The sequence below is a fragment of the Cupressus sempervirens genome, chromosome 8 (assembly GCF_028749045.1).
Source record: "Cupressus sempervirens isolate cs-2001-9-10 chromosome 8, ASM2874904v1, whole genome shotgun sequence".
NCBI classification, from domain to species: Eukaryota; Viridiplantae; Streptophyta; class Pinopsida; order Cupressales; family Cupressaceae; genus Cupressus; species Cupressus sempervirens.
The window spans coordinates 109527331-109544433 of record NC_143125.1 but is presented as its reverse complement, the minus strand read 5'-3'; the positions used below and the strand labels follow the sequence as shown (position 1 = coordinate 109544433).

The 17103-nt window shown below is 35.6% G+C and overlaps 1 protein-coding gene across 1 annotated transcript in view; it reads left to right on the top strand.

Moving 5' to 3' along the window:
* The window catches only part of LOC149541826 (uncharacterized), a 323442-nt gene that overhangs the window by 151648 nt on the left and 154691 nt on the right, over nucleotides 1–17103 (top strand). The window contains exon 5 of the mRNA XM_089796893.1: nucleotides 12989–13123. Coding sequence (XP_089653019.1) covers nucleotides 12989–13123 — 135 coding nt within the window. The remainder of the gene's footprint in view (nucleotides 1–12988; nucleotides 13124–17103) is intronic.

Here is a 17103-nt window from a genome sequence, read left to right as displayed (position 1 = left end):
CAACCGAAAAAAGGCAACTTAAATTAATGATTTTTTATTTTTTTTCACTTTTCATGTTTGGCTGTTGGCGAGTCTCTTGGGCTCGGGACTCGCGAGTACGAGTGGACTTTGCCAGGACTCGGCCGAGTTCGAGTCTAGAGGCAAATTGCCTCAGAAAGGGCAATTCTGGCTCGGACTTACAGAGTCCTGGTTAGACTCGTCGAGTCTTGTTACACTAAGATGAATAATAATAATTCACCTACCTTGCAAAAAAAACTAAAGAAGCATCAAAATCGAAATTTGACAACACCAAAGTGATCTTGATGATGAAAGACGATGAATGAACCTGACGTAGTGACTTACTATAAATAGACGCTCCCTCCAAGATTTTTGGAGCCCAAATTAGAAGCTTGAAATAAAAAATGAGAGGATGCTCCACCTCCTTTGGCTTAATTGAGCTAATCGGAACCAACAGATTCACTTACTGTAAATAGTAAGTCCCTCAATCGGAGCCAAAACAGCCCATAGTTGCCGGAAAGCCTATAACCACACAACTGAGACCCTCAAATCCTACTGTTAACTCACGAGGGTCGCGATGGTGAACTGACCTGACCAATTGCAAGAACTTGCTAAAACTAGGGACATTACACAGTCGCAGTGGCTACCGTTTGTACAGTTGTAGTGGATTCCTGTTGTTCCAACTGATTCTACCATCTGGCAAAAGAGTTTTCTTTTGTAGTTGAAAGAATGAGCTAGCAACAAATGTAAACACTTTCAAGATTCGATTTTAGGGTTTTTGCAAGTGGAAAAAAGGGTTAAAAACAAACACGTCATGATTAGAAACGACTAGAATCGAAGTCTAATTGCCACATAACCAACTAGAATTGCAATCATATCGCCACATCATCACAAAAACATTGGGATACGGGTTGAAAATTACAAATATGTTTCAGCCTTCAAATATTCAAATCCTATCTGATTCCACAAGGTTTTTATTATGTATCCTAATCTAATACGTACTGTAGCAACATCTCGAGGCAAAAAAGAAAGGATTGGTAACTTTGTATATATATTTATATGTAATGTCCCCACTTTTGTTAGCATCGGAGTTTCAAGCATTAGCCTATTATTGTGATCCTCGTAGGCTAATTATTGTGGATAGAGGGTCTTCTGAGGCAGTGGCTTGGCTTGGGAGAGTAATATCTTCTCCACAGTTAAGTAAGCCATAGGTTGGTTTTCGTTTGGTACTTACTATTTGTGGTAAGTTGGGTGTTGATTGAGATGGACCCTTTCTATTTTTGGAAAGTGCATTTGGTCACATAGAGAAATAATAGGTGTGGCTCCTGTTTCAAACGATATATTTAAATGATGAGTATTTTGAGAGTTATTATATTTTAATTGGCCAAATTATTATTAAATCATCAAATGCCTTATTGTTAAGTTATTACAGTGGAATCAGAGCGATTTCTTGTCATCCTACAAGAATTTGGGCTCAATTGTTATTATGTTCAGTGTTCTATTCAGAGGGTGTTAGCATTTGATTTGGTAACTGATATTCAGTACCCATGGAGATAGACAGGAGGTTTATTCGGGTAGGCATTATACCTGCAGAGGGCATACTTCACCACCTAGGGATGAAGAATTTGAGATATGGGGTATTGTGAGACAATTGGATGTGCTAGTGAATGAGATGAATCAAAATCACAAAAGGATGTCCCAGTGGATTTCAAATCCGAGATTTGAGCAAAGCATGATATTGCTTCTTCGAAGAGAAAAATGTGATGATTCAATTGCCGCTATAGATGTGGGAGACATTTCTTATGAGACATTGCATGAGTTGGGCACAGTTGAGGTGGAAAGTAATGAGAATTCATGTCAGGTTGATTCAGATGATGGAGTTGTTGCCATGAATTCCTAGGACAATGTATTTGATGGCGATGCAGCGATAGTTGGAGTAGGAGCATGCGAGGATACTGTCATATCAGCAACCACTTCTGTGTTGGTCGAGCCATCTAGCGAAGTGTTTAGGAGTATGCATGCAGTTGTTGGTGTGTGCCCTGATGATAGTACACATGTCATTGCTGATGAGATGAGTGGTGTCAAGGCACAATCATGTTATAGTTTAGATCAACACAGTGGTGAGGTTTGCTTTGCGGACAATCCTATGTTTGACATGGATGCAACATCCTCTTATGACAATCTGTTGTTTGAGGTTGATGGTGATCACTCACCTGAGTGGAGCCATGGACTCAGTTTTCACCATCTGTGGATTCAATTCAGTTTTTTGTTGCAGCAATTGGTGTTGTTCCTGCATCCATATATTTTGACGTGGCTACACCTATTGTTGATATAATTGGCATGAGTGCATATGGTTCTCTTGTAGCTATGTCTTTTTCAGGGATTGTTGGTGATGATTAGGATTCCAATCCAATATATATCATGTCGGTGGATACAAGGAAGAAGAGGATACATAGATCTTCTTCGGAGTTGCCTTTTGGTGACATTCTAACTATTACATCATCAACACAACTTTTGGGTGCTATGTTGTAGGACATATGGTTGGTCGTCATGATGCTAGTTTGTAGTTGGTTTAGTGTCAACGGGGATGTCACATCTTCATTTGGGATCCAGGGGGAGGTTGGAGTTCATTGTGTTGCCGGATTGCTTGAGGACAAACAATCTCAGGGAGGGAGGATTGTAATGTTCCCATTTTTGCCAGTATCAGAGTTTCAAGGATTAGCCTATTATTGTGATCCTCATAAGCTAATTATTGTGGATAGAGTGTCTTTTGAGGTAGTGGCTTGGCTTGAGAGGTCTTGACTTCTCCACAATTCAATAAGCTACAGGATGGTTTTCATTTGGCTTAGATTGGACCTCATTTGGGCTTAGATTTGTGCACTTACTATTTATGGTAAGTTGGGTGTTGATTGAGATGAACCCTTTGTATTTTTGAAAAATGCATTTGGTCACATGGAGAAATAATAGGTGACTCTTGTTTCAGATGGCATATTTAAATGATGAGTATTTTGGGAGTTATTATATTTTTAGTGGCCAAATTATTATTAAATCATTAATGGCAAGCATATAACTAATTAATTTTCCTTATTGCAAGCATATAAATAATTTTTGACAAATATTATACAAAACATTTAATCAATTCAAACACTCAGCATTCAACTTCATTTTGATCAAGGATTTTGCCAACTAGAGAACTCGTTAAGCTTAAATTCGCTATATAAAAGCTTTGAGCAAGGTGATTAGGTTTGAAGTGAAGGTCTACCCATCTAGGTGTAGCGAAGCCTGAAGTGCAGGGGAATTGAAATCATTCTCGTTTGTTGGCCAAAATCGATTGCGCAATCCTATCGGAGAATTGGCAAAGCTCATGGATTTCAAATCTGTGGTTTTTGGAACCAACACAAATAATTGCTAAATCTCCCTAAAAAATAGGATTCCTCCCTAAAATGTAGGATTTGCCATCTGCAAGTCCAAAATGGCTCACAAAGCCCCCAAAAAGCTCCATGACCCTCTGAATGAGTCCACTAACCATATTGCTAACCTACTGGAACTGGCATGATAGGTCAATCTCTGCTCATTTGTTTGTTGCTTAAGAAGGGGCCATTACAGATTATGAGCAATGCCATCTATAACATCGATATATATTTAGTTTGCTCATAGTGGTAATCACAAATGTGTTAAAAACATTATAAATGAGCAAGACATAAATCACAGAGAGAGATTGCCATCATGGCAAAACATCAGAATAGGCTGGTGACATCATTAATCTGAGGCTGTATTAAATGTAAGAGGGTAATAACATTCATTTGAGCTAGAAAAACAAAAATCATGGGAATGATCAATATCTTTGGCAGCCCATAGCACTATATTCGTCCTTTATTGCTGCTATAACATCAATACTTCACATCGTATAGTTTATACTTTGTGGCCAAAGAATCACGAGTTGATAATCATGCTTGGATAGGATGGCAAGACACATTCCACTCATTTAGAGAGCATCGACATCAACATATGTAATAGATCACTGTAATCAACGGATTGTTCATAGATTTCAAGCTCTCGTTAATCCAAATATCACTTACGCTTTCATGCTTCCTACATGGATCATTGTTTGCATGCCAAGGTGTATTGATTTTCTAAATTGTAGGCAAATTCATTATATTAATATAAGATTGGTGACAATTTCATTTAGAGCATATTTTGTTTTTGGAATACTTTTCTTAATGTTGTATTCTACGGATATTTCAAACTTAGTGGTATTAAAATCCTTGACATTGCGAACTTGTTGGGTTGAGGTTGATGAGTGAAAAGTAGTATTGTATAGTCTAGTAGAGGAGATACCATTGGCTATATAGAATGGGAGACAACCAATTGAATCAAAGAATCTCTCCATTTTGTGCGATTGAGCGAGAGGACAATAGAGGACAGTTGATGCGAATAACTCATTTAATGTAGAAAAGGAATTGTAAAGTCAACAGTGAAGAGAACAACTACTACGATGATAATATAGTCAATGGGAAGACCCATACTCATCATTTTGCTTCGACCACTTCAATACTGATGATGCCCACCTTCCACTGAGGATTGAGCAACAAGAGAATCACAATCCTTCATCGCTTGATTTAGGAGAACAATTTAAGCAAGATTGGTTCAATGGAGGATTGCAACTGGACATGTCCCTCAAGGACTACACACAAGTAAGGACAAGACACTTTCCCACTAGGGTTAATAGGGACTATTATAATGATTTGAGATGGAAGATAGGTAATCTAAGCCTTTCTTTGACGGACTTAGAAGGTTAATAAGTTCAAAAGGTGGATAGATATTCTTAACTCAATCCCATCCTTGAAGCTGAGACAATCAAGTATGTAGCATTACACCATGATGGGATTACTCATGAGTGGTGATACCATGGAATGGTAATATTAGGACTTGATCAAATCACATTCAATGTTGATTTCACGTTGAGAGTTATTGACAATTTTCTTGGAAGGATCCGAGCTTAACTCCAAGGAGATAACACAATTGAAGCAAGGAGGACTACAAGATAGCTATATTGCTGAGTTCCAAAGGCTCCATGTGCTAGTCATTGACCTATCAATGAGAAGGCTGATCACTTTTTTCATGGATGGTTTTATGAATTGTTTAATGGGGGTCAAGGTCCTTATCCCTAACACACTTCAAGAAGTAACCAAGAAGGCTGTGATATGGCCACATTTACCTTTAATAATCAAGATATTCATGGAATCTATTTAACATAAAGGATTAGGGCAAGTAATTGTTGCAAATGGATTGGGCCTACAAGGACTCCAATGGGCGATGCAAGTAGGCAAGACCTAAGGAGAACGAAGCATTGTTTTTATTGCAAGAAGCCATGGAAACGTAGTCTCAAATGCCTTGGTATAGGGAAGATTTATTACATTGAAGTTTTATTAGATAGTGAAGATGATGATCATATAGTTGAGGAGTCAGGTTAGGAGCCACCTTGTGTAGATGTCCATAATTTTGAGAATGTGGTGCCATTGTTAGAATATTGTGTAATAACAAATAAAGCTTGCAACAATAAGAATAGACTTGTGAACCGAATTGGAAACTGGAAAAGTACTCGAAGAATGAAATAGCTGAAATTGGGGAGTTGATTGAAATTTGGAAATTTTTTGATCTTTTACACAATCTCAACATTTGTCAATGAACATTTGTATTGATCTTTTTGCACAAATACAACCCATGGATGTAATTGCTTGTCTATTGGACATGAGTATTTTTCTCTGTGTTAGTGAACAAATTGTCCTTAGAGAATATGCATGCAAATCTGACCCTGAATGTCCAAGTGGAAGGACAAATCGGCACCAATAGTTGGATAGGTTATCATGGGATTGATAACCTTCCTCTGAATTTTTATCGCATACAACTCCCCATGTGAAATGTTGAATGAATTAATTATGAATGCTTTTAACCAGAAAGCACAAAAGGATATCAAGCATCTATCTGGAAATATAGTGTAGATGCGAAAACCTAAACAACTGCAAGAAAATAAATGGTAAATGATACAAAGCCCATTCACGGCGACATATTACAAAGGACTAAGTTGAGAAACACATTTTCTAGCTTCCTGAGAAAGTGCAGAAACAAAGCTATGGAGATGTAAAATCATATTTTAGAGAAAACTAAAGTGACACAAAGATCACGATTAGTGGAAAGTAGATTGCTCAAACTCTAAGTTTTGACATACAATTAACTTTCAAGTCTCCCTCCTCTAAAGCATAAAGATGCATTTGCTATTATAGTCACCATTAATGAAATCTAAAGTTTTTCTCTGCATTTCAAACAAAACACAACTCTCTTATTTTCTAACACACACAATTCAAAAAAAAGAAAAGAAACTTTGGCTCTGCTCCTCATAACCTTCACAAGAAGATGGGCTAACTCTATAAATATTCTGGTAAAGTTTCCCTCTCTGCTGTAGCACCAAGTCTGCAGTCCTGGAGAGAAAAGATGGAACCCCTTTGAAAAAGAAAACCTCCCATAAATAATATCCCCTACTTCGGTTCCCCAGTAGTTTTAAATAACTGATTCTTGGAGGCTTTTTGATCTGCATCTTTTCACTTTATTCGTGTCAAGAAATCAGAACATCACCCATGTTGACAGGTGTGCATTTTACCAAACAGTTTGTTCATTCTGCTTGTCTCCACATGATTTTTAAAATAAAGCCCTATATCTTGTTGTTTAAGTTTATTAAGGCATCGGGGATAATTATAAAGCTTTTTATAAAGCCTTATTATAATATTACTCATTGATTAAATGGAACTGGAATGTCAATAGATGCTCCATTTGAAAAGCTCACTACCTTCTACTTTTAACTAATCACCACGTGGCTTCATTTCATACCTGTGAGTGTCTTTGGGTATTATAATAGACAGCAATTATAGCTTCCTTCTATATCAATGCCACAATAGATGGATGTATTTGCCCTGTGGTCTTCATGCATACACCCCTTTTATTGCCTTTGAAATGGCCTTCTAATTAATGAGTGTGCAAAATCCGCAGTCCAATATCACCTAATGATTGCATTAATAGTAATTTATATTCAAAATGTGCTGCCGTGGAGTTGAAAGGAAACCCGAGCATCCAATCTCGAAGTTGGCTCATCCATGAAGATTATGAATGGGTTAGCAACAGTTTCCATTGCTATGGTAAGCCTTTTCCTTTGTGATATCAAGACCATCAATCATTGTTTTTCCCGTGCAGGTTCTATAATGCGGAATAGGGCTTGGATGAGAGTTGATTTTCTGCTACCAACACGACTTGCAATCCCCACATTCTTTCCTTCTAGAAAACTACATGTGATGTCCAATAAGACAATTGGTAAATGTGCTTCATACCGTGCCTGTAATCTATTGTCCCATTTGATGGCCAATCACATTTTGGCCAATTTTCTTCAATATTGAAATTTTACAATATTGCAAGATTTTCTCCACAGAAATTATTATGTTTTCTCCATTGCATAGGTCGTATATTACCATGAATTGCAATGCTGTCACATTCAATCCATATGTTACGGCTAGCCCTGCAACACTTGCATTAGCAGTGGCCGAAAGATACCAAGTTGATACAAATTCTGCCTACACTGCATACTTGGATTGCTATGTTAAGTTTTGATCTTTGTTACGTGAGTTTAAAACTTTTTATCATATCATTTGAGATTTCTTGGGCTCGCGTGCTTCCATATTGTCGATTGTCAACAGCAGGCTCATCCTTCGACTCTTCTTTCTTATTATGATTGGTGCCAATATAAATTAAATCCGAGTCTCAATTAAATCTACATCACTTTATAATGGTGATTCATATAATATCCCTAAAGCATACCATACCATGCCGCGGCCAAATCATAAGACCATTCAAATTTTATGTTGCCATACGGCTTTGGAAATTCATCTATATCCATCTTTATGTAGGCACGAGTAAAGGATGGCTCACACTATATTATACTTGCACCAACTATTAATTAAAACATCCCTGCGACTATATCAAATAGCCTCAACTTCTTTCATGGATGCTGCCTGCTAGGAAGAGTTCTAACATACCGAACTCCATAATCCGTGAAGCTCGTGCCCTCGGTTTGAGAGATTCAATTCATCGACGTACTCTATGCATAGATTCGAGCATTGGGGCTTGTCAAATGATTTCATTGTTCTGCCATAACTTCTTCTCAGCATCCATATTTTGCTCTTGACAATGTTCAAAACCCCATTCTTGTAGCTGCATGCCAATTACGCACAACTGATTGTGAACCTTTTCATTCCTTTAACTGGGGGAATAATGGTGAACATTCTCATTATATATGATCTTGTCTTCGCTTTCAACCTTCTCGCACACTTTCATGCTCGTGCAATAAACCTTCAGAAGTGTCAAGGTTGTAAGATACTGGCTTAGATTTATTGAGCTTCAATGTCTAAGGAATGTTGTGCCGGCCTGTGATATAGCTAAGATCCTTTAAATGGCAATATGTCTAATAACACTCCCAAGTACATTCATACTTTCCATCCATGAGTAAACTGTAAACATTTTCCATAGAAATGCTCAAATCTCCATCAAGCAAAAGTAATGCCCCACGTTCAACCATAAATATTATCTCTTCAATGTGGCAAAGGATCTTATCTTATAGTGTGTAATGAAAATCCATATCACTGCTTCGACAAGAGAAAATAGGATAGTTTATCCAACCATTTTGAACCCAAATTGAAAGATTCCTTCAAAACAATGAATTGTAACTGGAACTATGAATTGCTGAACCTAAGTGACTTAGATATAAGCCTTTGAAATTGAACCATTTAATTAGGGCCGAGCTTGGAAACTAATCATTAATTCTGAACTTTCCTAAGTCAATGGATCTGCATTTTAAACGTTGAGCTCGTTGAACATTTACTCTCAAATTGATTATATCTTCAACCTTTGAGCTTCGAATTCCAGCCTGAACATTGTGAATGATAACTAGTTTAACAAATCCTAAAGGAAGAACTCGAACCTGTGACCTCAAAATTCATATCTTCCAATTGGAAGCCACCTTTTTTTTTTGGTGTTGAACTTTTGACATTTGGATCATTACACTTTGAATCTTGAACTTTGGCACTTGAACTTCAAACCCCTGAAACCCTAAACCGAATTTGCCAGGTTTCCAAACTGAATTCAAAATCTTCTCAAACTTTGAAACTGTTTCAAACAAATTGAACCACTCCAAACCACCGAAAAGAACCTTGAGGATTCACTATGATGATATTTCATTCTTTGGCTAAGGAGTATCTCCAAACTACGACCTCTAAACTTCTGCACTGAATCATTGAACTTGACAATTTGAGCTAGGACCTGAATCTGCAAGTTGAACCAATGAGCCATCTCGAACTTCTAAATCACTTCGAACCACTTGGAACTAAGTTCGAAGTACTTCAAACAGATTCAAAACCTGAAACTGAAAGTTTAAGAATTGGGTCCATATGTGTGCTAACACTCAGCAAATCCAACCCAGAGACCAAGAGGGTTTTTGGACATGAACACCAAACACTCAATTTTGAAGGAAAAAGGGGATTCCATAAAAAATGGATCTCTTTTCACCTGTTTTATATTTTAAGTTCTTCACAAGAAGTCTAGAAATTATTTTCTATTAGTATAGTATTTCAATTTGCCCCCTTGTGTTAGCAACACTTATGACATCATGTAGGCCATGTTTTACAAAACACTTTTAAATATCACTTCTAGGTATTGTTGATGTGAGTTTTGTTACACTACAACATGCAAAAGTATACCAAACGAGACACCTAAAGATGCTCATATGCTAAACAATGTAGATAGTTTGTGTGATCAAATGAGAGAATCTCGAAGTTCCTTCTTAATTGTGGACTTTTTCTTTTTTAATTATGTGATATGGTGGTTATCATAAAGGGAATTGTTATTCAATCATTTTATACCAACTTGATGTTAACTTCTTCCAGCCAACAAAACTGCAAGGGAAAGGTTTTAGAAAGCTAATCTACTCTGAGAATGCAATAAGTTGTGGATGTCTTTGCAAATCTACGAGACTTAGTTTACTCATCAACATCAACCATGCTAGTGCGATCTCCTAAGGCAAATGTAAGATGTTAAAACATCCATCATTCCATCAACACTATCCATTGATGCATATCAATGTTTAAAGAATAATCAAATTTAAGTTCATAAATATGCCATTTGACCACGCATGGAAAACTTTCAATCAACAAGCAACTAGTGGTTTGGTCTAAAGGAGTTCACCAAAGATGTACCCAAAATATCTTCCATTCAAGTAAACATTTTTTTTAGTCAGCATGAATTGAAATTTTTATCTAAGGAAATGTAGAAACCATGTAATATTCCAAAGCAACACAATTAATCCATTATGAAGACTAACAATGAATGAAAAATTACTTGATAGCATTATTGCAACAATTCAAACAAATCTCATCTCACGCTATTCTAATTTTAATAGTTACAAATGAGAAGGTGGCAAACTTTTATAGTTTAATTACAATGAAGGGCCAAGATTGTGCCAACATTGACCTAATCTACCTAATTGCTACAATCATTAACTGCTCATCCAATTAGACAAAGGCACTACCTAATGGGCCAGTAAGAAAATTATAATGCTTTTGAAAGCCAATGGTAAGATAGGTAAGGTAGAGGAACTAGATGCCTTTCACATGTACACTTGGCATAATATTATTGAATGTTCTTGAATGTGTGTAATTGGAGCCTTTTGATTGGTTGAAGATGAATGGGCACCTTTTAATGTTTACATTCATAATTGATATTCCTTTCATCATGACGTGTCACCATAACCCACTTCGGCAATGCAAATAATCATTGCATAAGCTGATGGTCTTTAGGTCTTAATTGTTTTTATCAGTGACATTCAACATTATTTTTATCGGGCTCGCTCATGGCATAGGAACTTGTCGATGTCCTTGCATTATTTGATGCTTTCATAATTGTTCTTCAATGTTGTTGTATGCTTTAGTTGATCGAACATAGATATGGATGACTTGCATCATATTGGATTTTTCCCCTTATCATTGTTTCTCTTTGATGATTGTACCATTAATCACTCTTTGCTATTACATGATGGGGTTGACATGAATGTCTACCAGTCATATTCATATCTTAGTGATGGATACCAGATGATCGATCTTCTCCTTATTTTACATTGATAATATTAGAATCAAAATACAATGATCTTCATGGTTGTTTACTATTGATGCTTTATCATTGATTTCTTTATTGTCAAATATTCCATTGTGAAGTTTATCCATTTCTCACTCCTTAAGTGCTGCGTGTATCTTTCTCTATTCACTCGTGGTCTCCTTGACTGACGGGGATATTGATGAGAATGTTACCATATCCATCCCTTTTTTAATGTTTTAATTAGTACGTTTTAATTCATTTTGCAATTTTTTATAGTTTAGAGACTTCAATAAAATTAAAGGAATATTAGTGGTATAAGGTTTGATGTGGTACAGGAGTCATCACCATCTAGCAGCAGGTTGGAGCCATGGGCACATTCTTCTAGGTGATGTGGGAAGGCACAATAAAGTGCAGGGATTAAACCTTCTACCACTCAAGTGTTGACTAAATGGGAGAGAAAATTGTAAATGCTTGTTATAAATTACTTGCCTAGATATGTAATTGATGATGATTTTCAAAGGCAATCATCATTAATTAATAATGGTTATCAGTTGGCTATTCTATCCTGCTCTGCATGATTGCATTTAAATTCTATTTGTATCAAATAAACAAATCTATTAGAAAAAACTTCCCCATGGTTTTTAGACTATTCGATACATTTTGCAAATGAATTTTGAAAGAAAAATTATTTTAAATTTAAGTACCTATTTAATTATCAAGTTTGCTGAAGTGCTTTCTGAGTTAGCAAACCATGTTTTTTTTATTAATAAGTTAGCAAACCATGTTATTACCATCCTTATATAACTAAAAATTTAATGTTAATATTGCCATGAGCATTGCAATCCTATTGCAGCAGTTCAGTAATAGAAATATCTGTTATGTTAGGATTTGTAATTTTTATTTCTGTATTTATCGCATCAGCTATATTGACAAAGTAAGAATGAAACAATAGATAAATGGTTTAGTTATAGGCGAGAATCATAGAATAAATCTAGAACAAACATGGTGAATAATGCTAACTGAAAGCGAGACAGTGTTTTCCAAAATGAGGGCAAACCAACAAAGAAATATGAACATCTGGAATACAATGTTGAAACACCTTATGTCGATAGGATTGGTTGCCAACATAGAGTTGCAAGGGCATAGGTGTACACAATTTTCATGAATTTTGGTACGTTTGGGCATAGATAAATTTTTATGTAGTAGTGAACCTCCAACATCAAGCTACAAAATTACAAATACGTTATTTTAAATAGCATTAGTAGAGTTTAATAAATCTTAGATAAATTTTAATTACTGATTAATAATGAAAGCTTTTTTGGTGAAAGAATTAGTACTTATCTATGAAAGCTTTCAAAGGAGTATTGTACAACAATTACAATTTAAAGATCATAAGTTTGTAGCAGTTGTAAAGCCAAACAATTCTCTTTCCTTTTCCACTCTCCACCTGGATTTAGAAACAATGTTGTGCCTATGTACATGCTGCTTAAGTTATTTACACAACATCTCAAGATCACATTCTTGCATTGATCCACCCATATCGGTTAATGAATGCTTTAGAAATCTTGGTGGGTTGCTTCTTTGGATTACATGTAAAAACATAAATATGCCTTCAAAGGACTGATTTGCTTTCTTTTTTTTTTTTTTGTTAGATGACACAGTTCAGTGTAAATTGCTTTGTTGTTTGTTTTTCTGTGAATTAGCTTAGAGTATGTAAATACTATTGTTGATTTATTTGACTATGCACAATATATTTCAATATACTATGTACAGTTGTTTTCAATATATTCATTTTATATTGTAGATTGAAGAAGTGATTTTATGTGGCCTTCCATGCTTGTTAAGAAATCTGAAAAGAATAGCTCTTCCTTTTGTATTTGATGATGTTCTTGTGGAGCTTGGCCGTTTCTGCCCCAAACTGAAGGAGCTTAGGTTTGAGGTATGATAACAATTGGTGTAATTTGTTTCCATTTTTTTGAGTTATGTCAGTCGGAGAAAATTCGCCTAACTGAATGCAACTAACTTATAATTGTTACTAGATTTCTACACATTCTGAAATTTAGTTCTGGTCGCAAAGGTTTCATACAGTTACATAAGCATTTTACGTCTTAATTTTGTTCATGCATATTGAGATCATGTTCACTATGTGCCAAAAGAATAATAAATGTCCTTGCATTATTCATTTCGAATATACAATTGATCTTTACAAAAGAACTGTAATAATCAAAGAATGTTGAGAATTCTGAAATTAAATTCTCTCACACAAGTGACTGTGAGAGTAGTCCCTAGACTGCTGATATACATTCCTACTTTACAAAAGTATATAACATAAAAGAGAAAAGAAAGAGTAGAAGTCATGGGCACTAGTCATTGCTTTTAATGACTAGTTGGCTTTCATCCATCCACTTCCACCCATCCGCTGCCTCGAGCCACGTTCCATCCACTCATCCAAACCTTGCATTCATAAGACAATTGTTAGATCCAATGGGTCTAAGCAATGCAAGTCTCATTCATCTCAATCATTTTCTTGTCATGCCATTCATTTTCACAAAATAAAACATATATCAGCAAGGAAAACTATCACATTGATATGCTTTACTACTAACGTGTTTGTTTACTATGCAACATCTTGTTTCTAATGGATACACGGATATAACAGTAGGCTCCCACGAGGGGTATTGAGCTTTGTGTATCGATGAGAAACAAGACTTATGAAGTTGATCAAGACAGGTAAAACAAAATAATAGAAGTATTAAAGGGACGTATTGACTTATGAAACCTTTTACTTCTGTAAATAAGATTTGTTTCAGCAATCACTACATCAAGAAAAGCTGCTGACGAAACAAATACAGTTATGCAATTCAGATTGATAAACAAAGACAAATGGACATATAGCTGAAATATGTCAAACATTGGTTACAACATTTGAAAGCTTTGAGGTTCCTTCAGTTCTTGAATGCAATGCAAAGCAATAATTAAATGTGTGCTTTAGGGAATAACCTGCAAAATTCTTCAATGTTGGTATGCCTATACATAAATATATGGTCAAAGTGCAGAATTCAGAAGCTACAAGATTAGCGGTGACCATAAGTGAAACAGAAAGCATTCATTATATTTCCAATTTGAACATTATCATGTGATATTGCAGCTGAGAGTGTAGAGATATTAAACTACAGCATGGAGAAATACTAAATGAGCAAACTAACCAGCAAGATTCAGGAAAATTCAAGGATTAATCAGTAAGGTCAAGAAGCATGAATATGTGAAGCATCATTTACAAAGGGTAAAAACAGAGTGATGTACAGCCTGTTATTTCCAGAAATCTTACTGTAACTTCCGTGAATGAGAGCAAAAACAAATTGAAACAGTAATATTCATAATATTGATGTTTTGAATGTCAATATACAGCTGCAACAAGGAAGCAACAACATGAGTAAAATTCAGTCAAATACAGAGAAATAAACATACATCTTTCCTCCAGTTTTTTCATTTAAGTTTTCAGACCTGTGTAGGGTTGATCTTTTACCAAATTTCCAGATTTTTGATGTAAAGTTTTGCATATCTGAATAGGAAAAGTGGAGGTCAATCTTTCTAAAGGTTCAATAATGTCAATATGCTAAAATAAGGGGCAGAATTAAGAGATAACATGCGAACAGCCACAATGACAAACAAACGCAGTAAGGTTTGCGTTCTTCAGCAAACCCTGTTGCTTCCAGTTATGACGGCCAGCAGTAATGAAAACCAGAGAAATCAAAATTATAAAATGCCAAGGAATGGTTTCAAAAGCTTTAGAAAACTCTCATCTTCCTTCAATAGCAGCGATTAAAAGCTTCAACAAATAGGAAAATAAAGATGGCATTTTAAAGATTTGAGCAATTGAAGCCCAGACTTCAGAATGAGAACCATTTACATCATACAAGCAAATCTAATATTGTTAAAGCTGCAGATAGATGGAGCAAATGCCATAAAAATACTGACCTCTTACGTTGTTAGTATCAAATAATAAGGAGTGCTTGTAAGAAAATTATGCCAAGAGAAGGGAAATGTATGGAGTCCTCAATTTCAACAGCAAAAGCTCAAAGAGAGGCATTCCAACATCAAAAGGAATGAAGACAAATCTACTGATGGAACACCCAGAAAGGGGAAATATGTTACAAAATATGTAACAATCTGTATGCATGGAAAATCATGTAGAGAAACTCATATACACCAAGTAGTAAAATAAACCCTCATTCATGGCGGCTTAGTTCAAGAAAAGATTCAAATAAGCAATGGCTAGCAGTTAAAAGTAAAACCCAGATTTGGTGAGATTTACATTAGCTTTGGTCACCAATTCACTACAAAATGGGGTTTTTCATTTTGCTTGTTGCAGCCAAACACCCAGATAGCCACCATCGAGAGAAATCAGTCATGAGCTATAAACATTGAAACAAACAATGGAGATAAACCCCAACATTATGGCTAGCTGTGTATCTAATCTCATTCATGGCGGCTTAAGCAACAGGAAATATAAATGGCTTTTAACAAAAATAAAACACCTTGCTGCAGCCATGTACACATCTTCATTAAATAACCAAATGCAGTGATCTTGGAGAGTAAAATGAAATGCTAGAAGTCACGTTATGACAAGGGCAAGAAAGGAAAGATGACTTATAGCAAGAGAAGCCTCTATTCAGTCACGACAGTGAAGGAGGGCATGGCCACATTTTACCCATAACCATCTAGTGAAAATTACATCATGGCAGCCGAACAAAAACGGCACCTCCAGGTCACGGCACAAAGAAGAAGAAGCAAAGTGAGAAGCCGCAGAAGATAATCAACAAACTCTCCAGTGGCATGTAAGAAACACAAAGAGAAATCATGCATTCTCTTAGAAAATGCAGAAAATGGTGTATGAAACAAACATGGCAGCTCATTATTCCATCTATGCTCAGAATGCAAAAAACATTTTCAGAATCGACAGTAAATCAAGTGGAAAAAGTCCCGAAACCCTGTGTTTTAAGCTTCTAACTCCCCAGAATGCTCACGCAAAAGAACAAAGTGAATAGGTTTAGGGTTGAAATGAAGGGAAAAATCGGTTTCTTAATTGTTTCCTATAACTTTTGAAGTCCGAAGACCATTTAACACCTGTGTTTCTTTTCTAAATATCCCAAGTATGTCGTAGAGTGGGAGATATTTTTAAAGAATGTTTAAAATAAAGCCAAGTGACATTTGAATATTTTTTGCATTTAGTCAATATTGTAAAACAAAAATATTGAATGATAGCTATAAATCATTTTAATATTTTTGTTATTTCCTAATGCAAATAAGAGGGAAATTTGAATTTGTCTTATGACTAATGGGTCAATATGACATATGTTGAAATACTTAGTCTTAGGAGTTATGAAGAATGCTATATTTTCAAAGACTTAGTATTATCAATTAAAGTCTTGAAGAGTTTTTCTATGTGTTTTTTGAGGAATTCTGAGTGAGTCATTGATGTTATTATGACTTAGTGGGGTTATGAGGTAGTTAATCGTCATTTTTGATAAGGATTGACCCCTTTTTTGGAGCCTTGTTTCATGGATTCGACCCTAAGGAGTTTGTACTTAGCCTTTTGGACTATGATTGTAAAAGGAGTTCTGATTATGCAGAGAGGATTTTGGTGACATATTCTTGTGTCCTTGGATTCGACCCTAAGGGGTTTGTACTTAGCCTTTTGGACTATGATTGTAAAAGGAGTTCTGATTATGCAGAGAGGATTTTGGTGACATATTCTTGTGTCCTTGGCTTTTTTGCATTTTTTGTAATTCAGTTTTGGAATACTTGATATATCTATTGAGTCATTTAGTGATAGTTTTTGATTTGAAATCTAGCCTCAATCCTTTCTGTTATTGCGTGTGAGTAATATCTGATTGATAAAGTGTTAAGTGAGTTTAT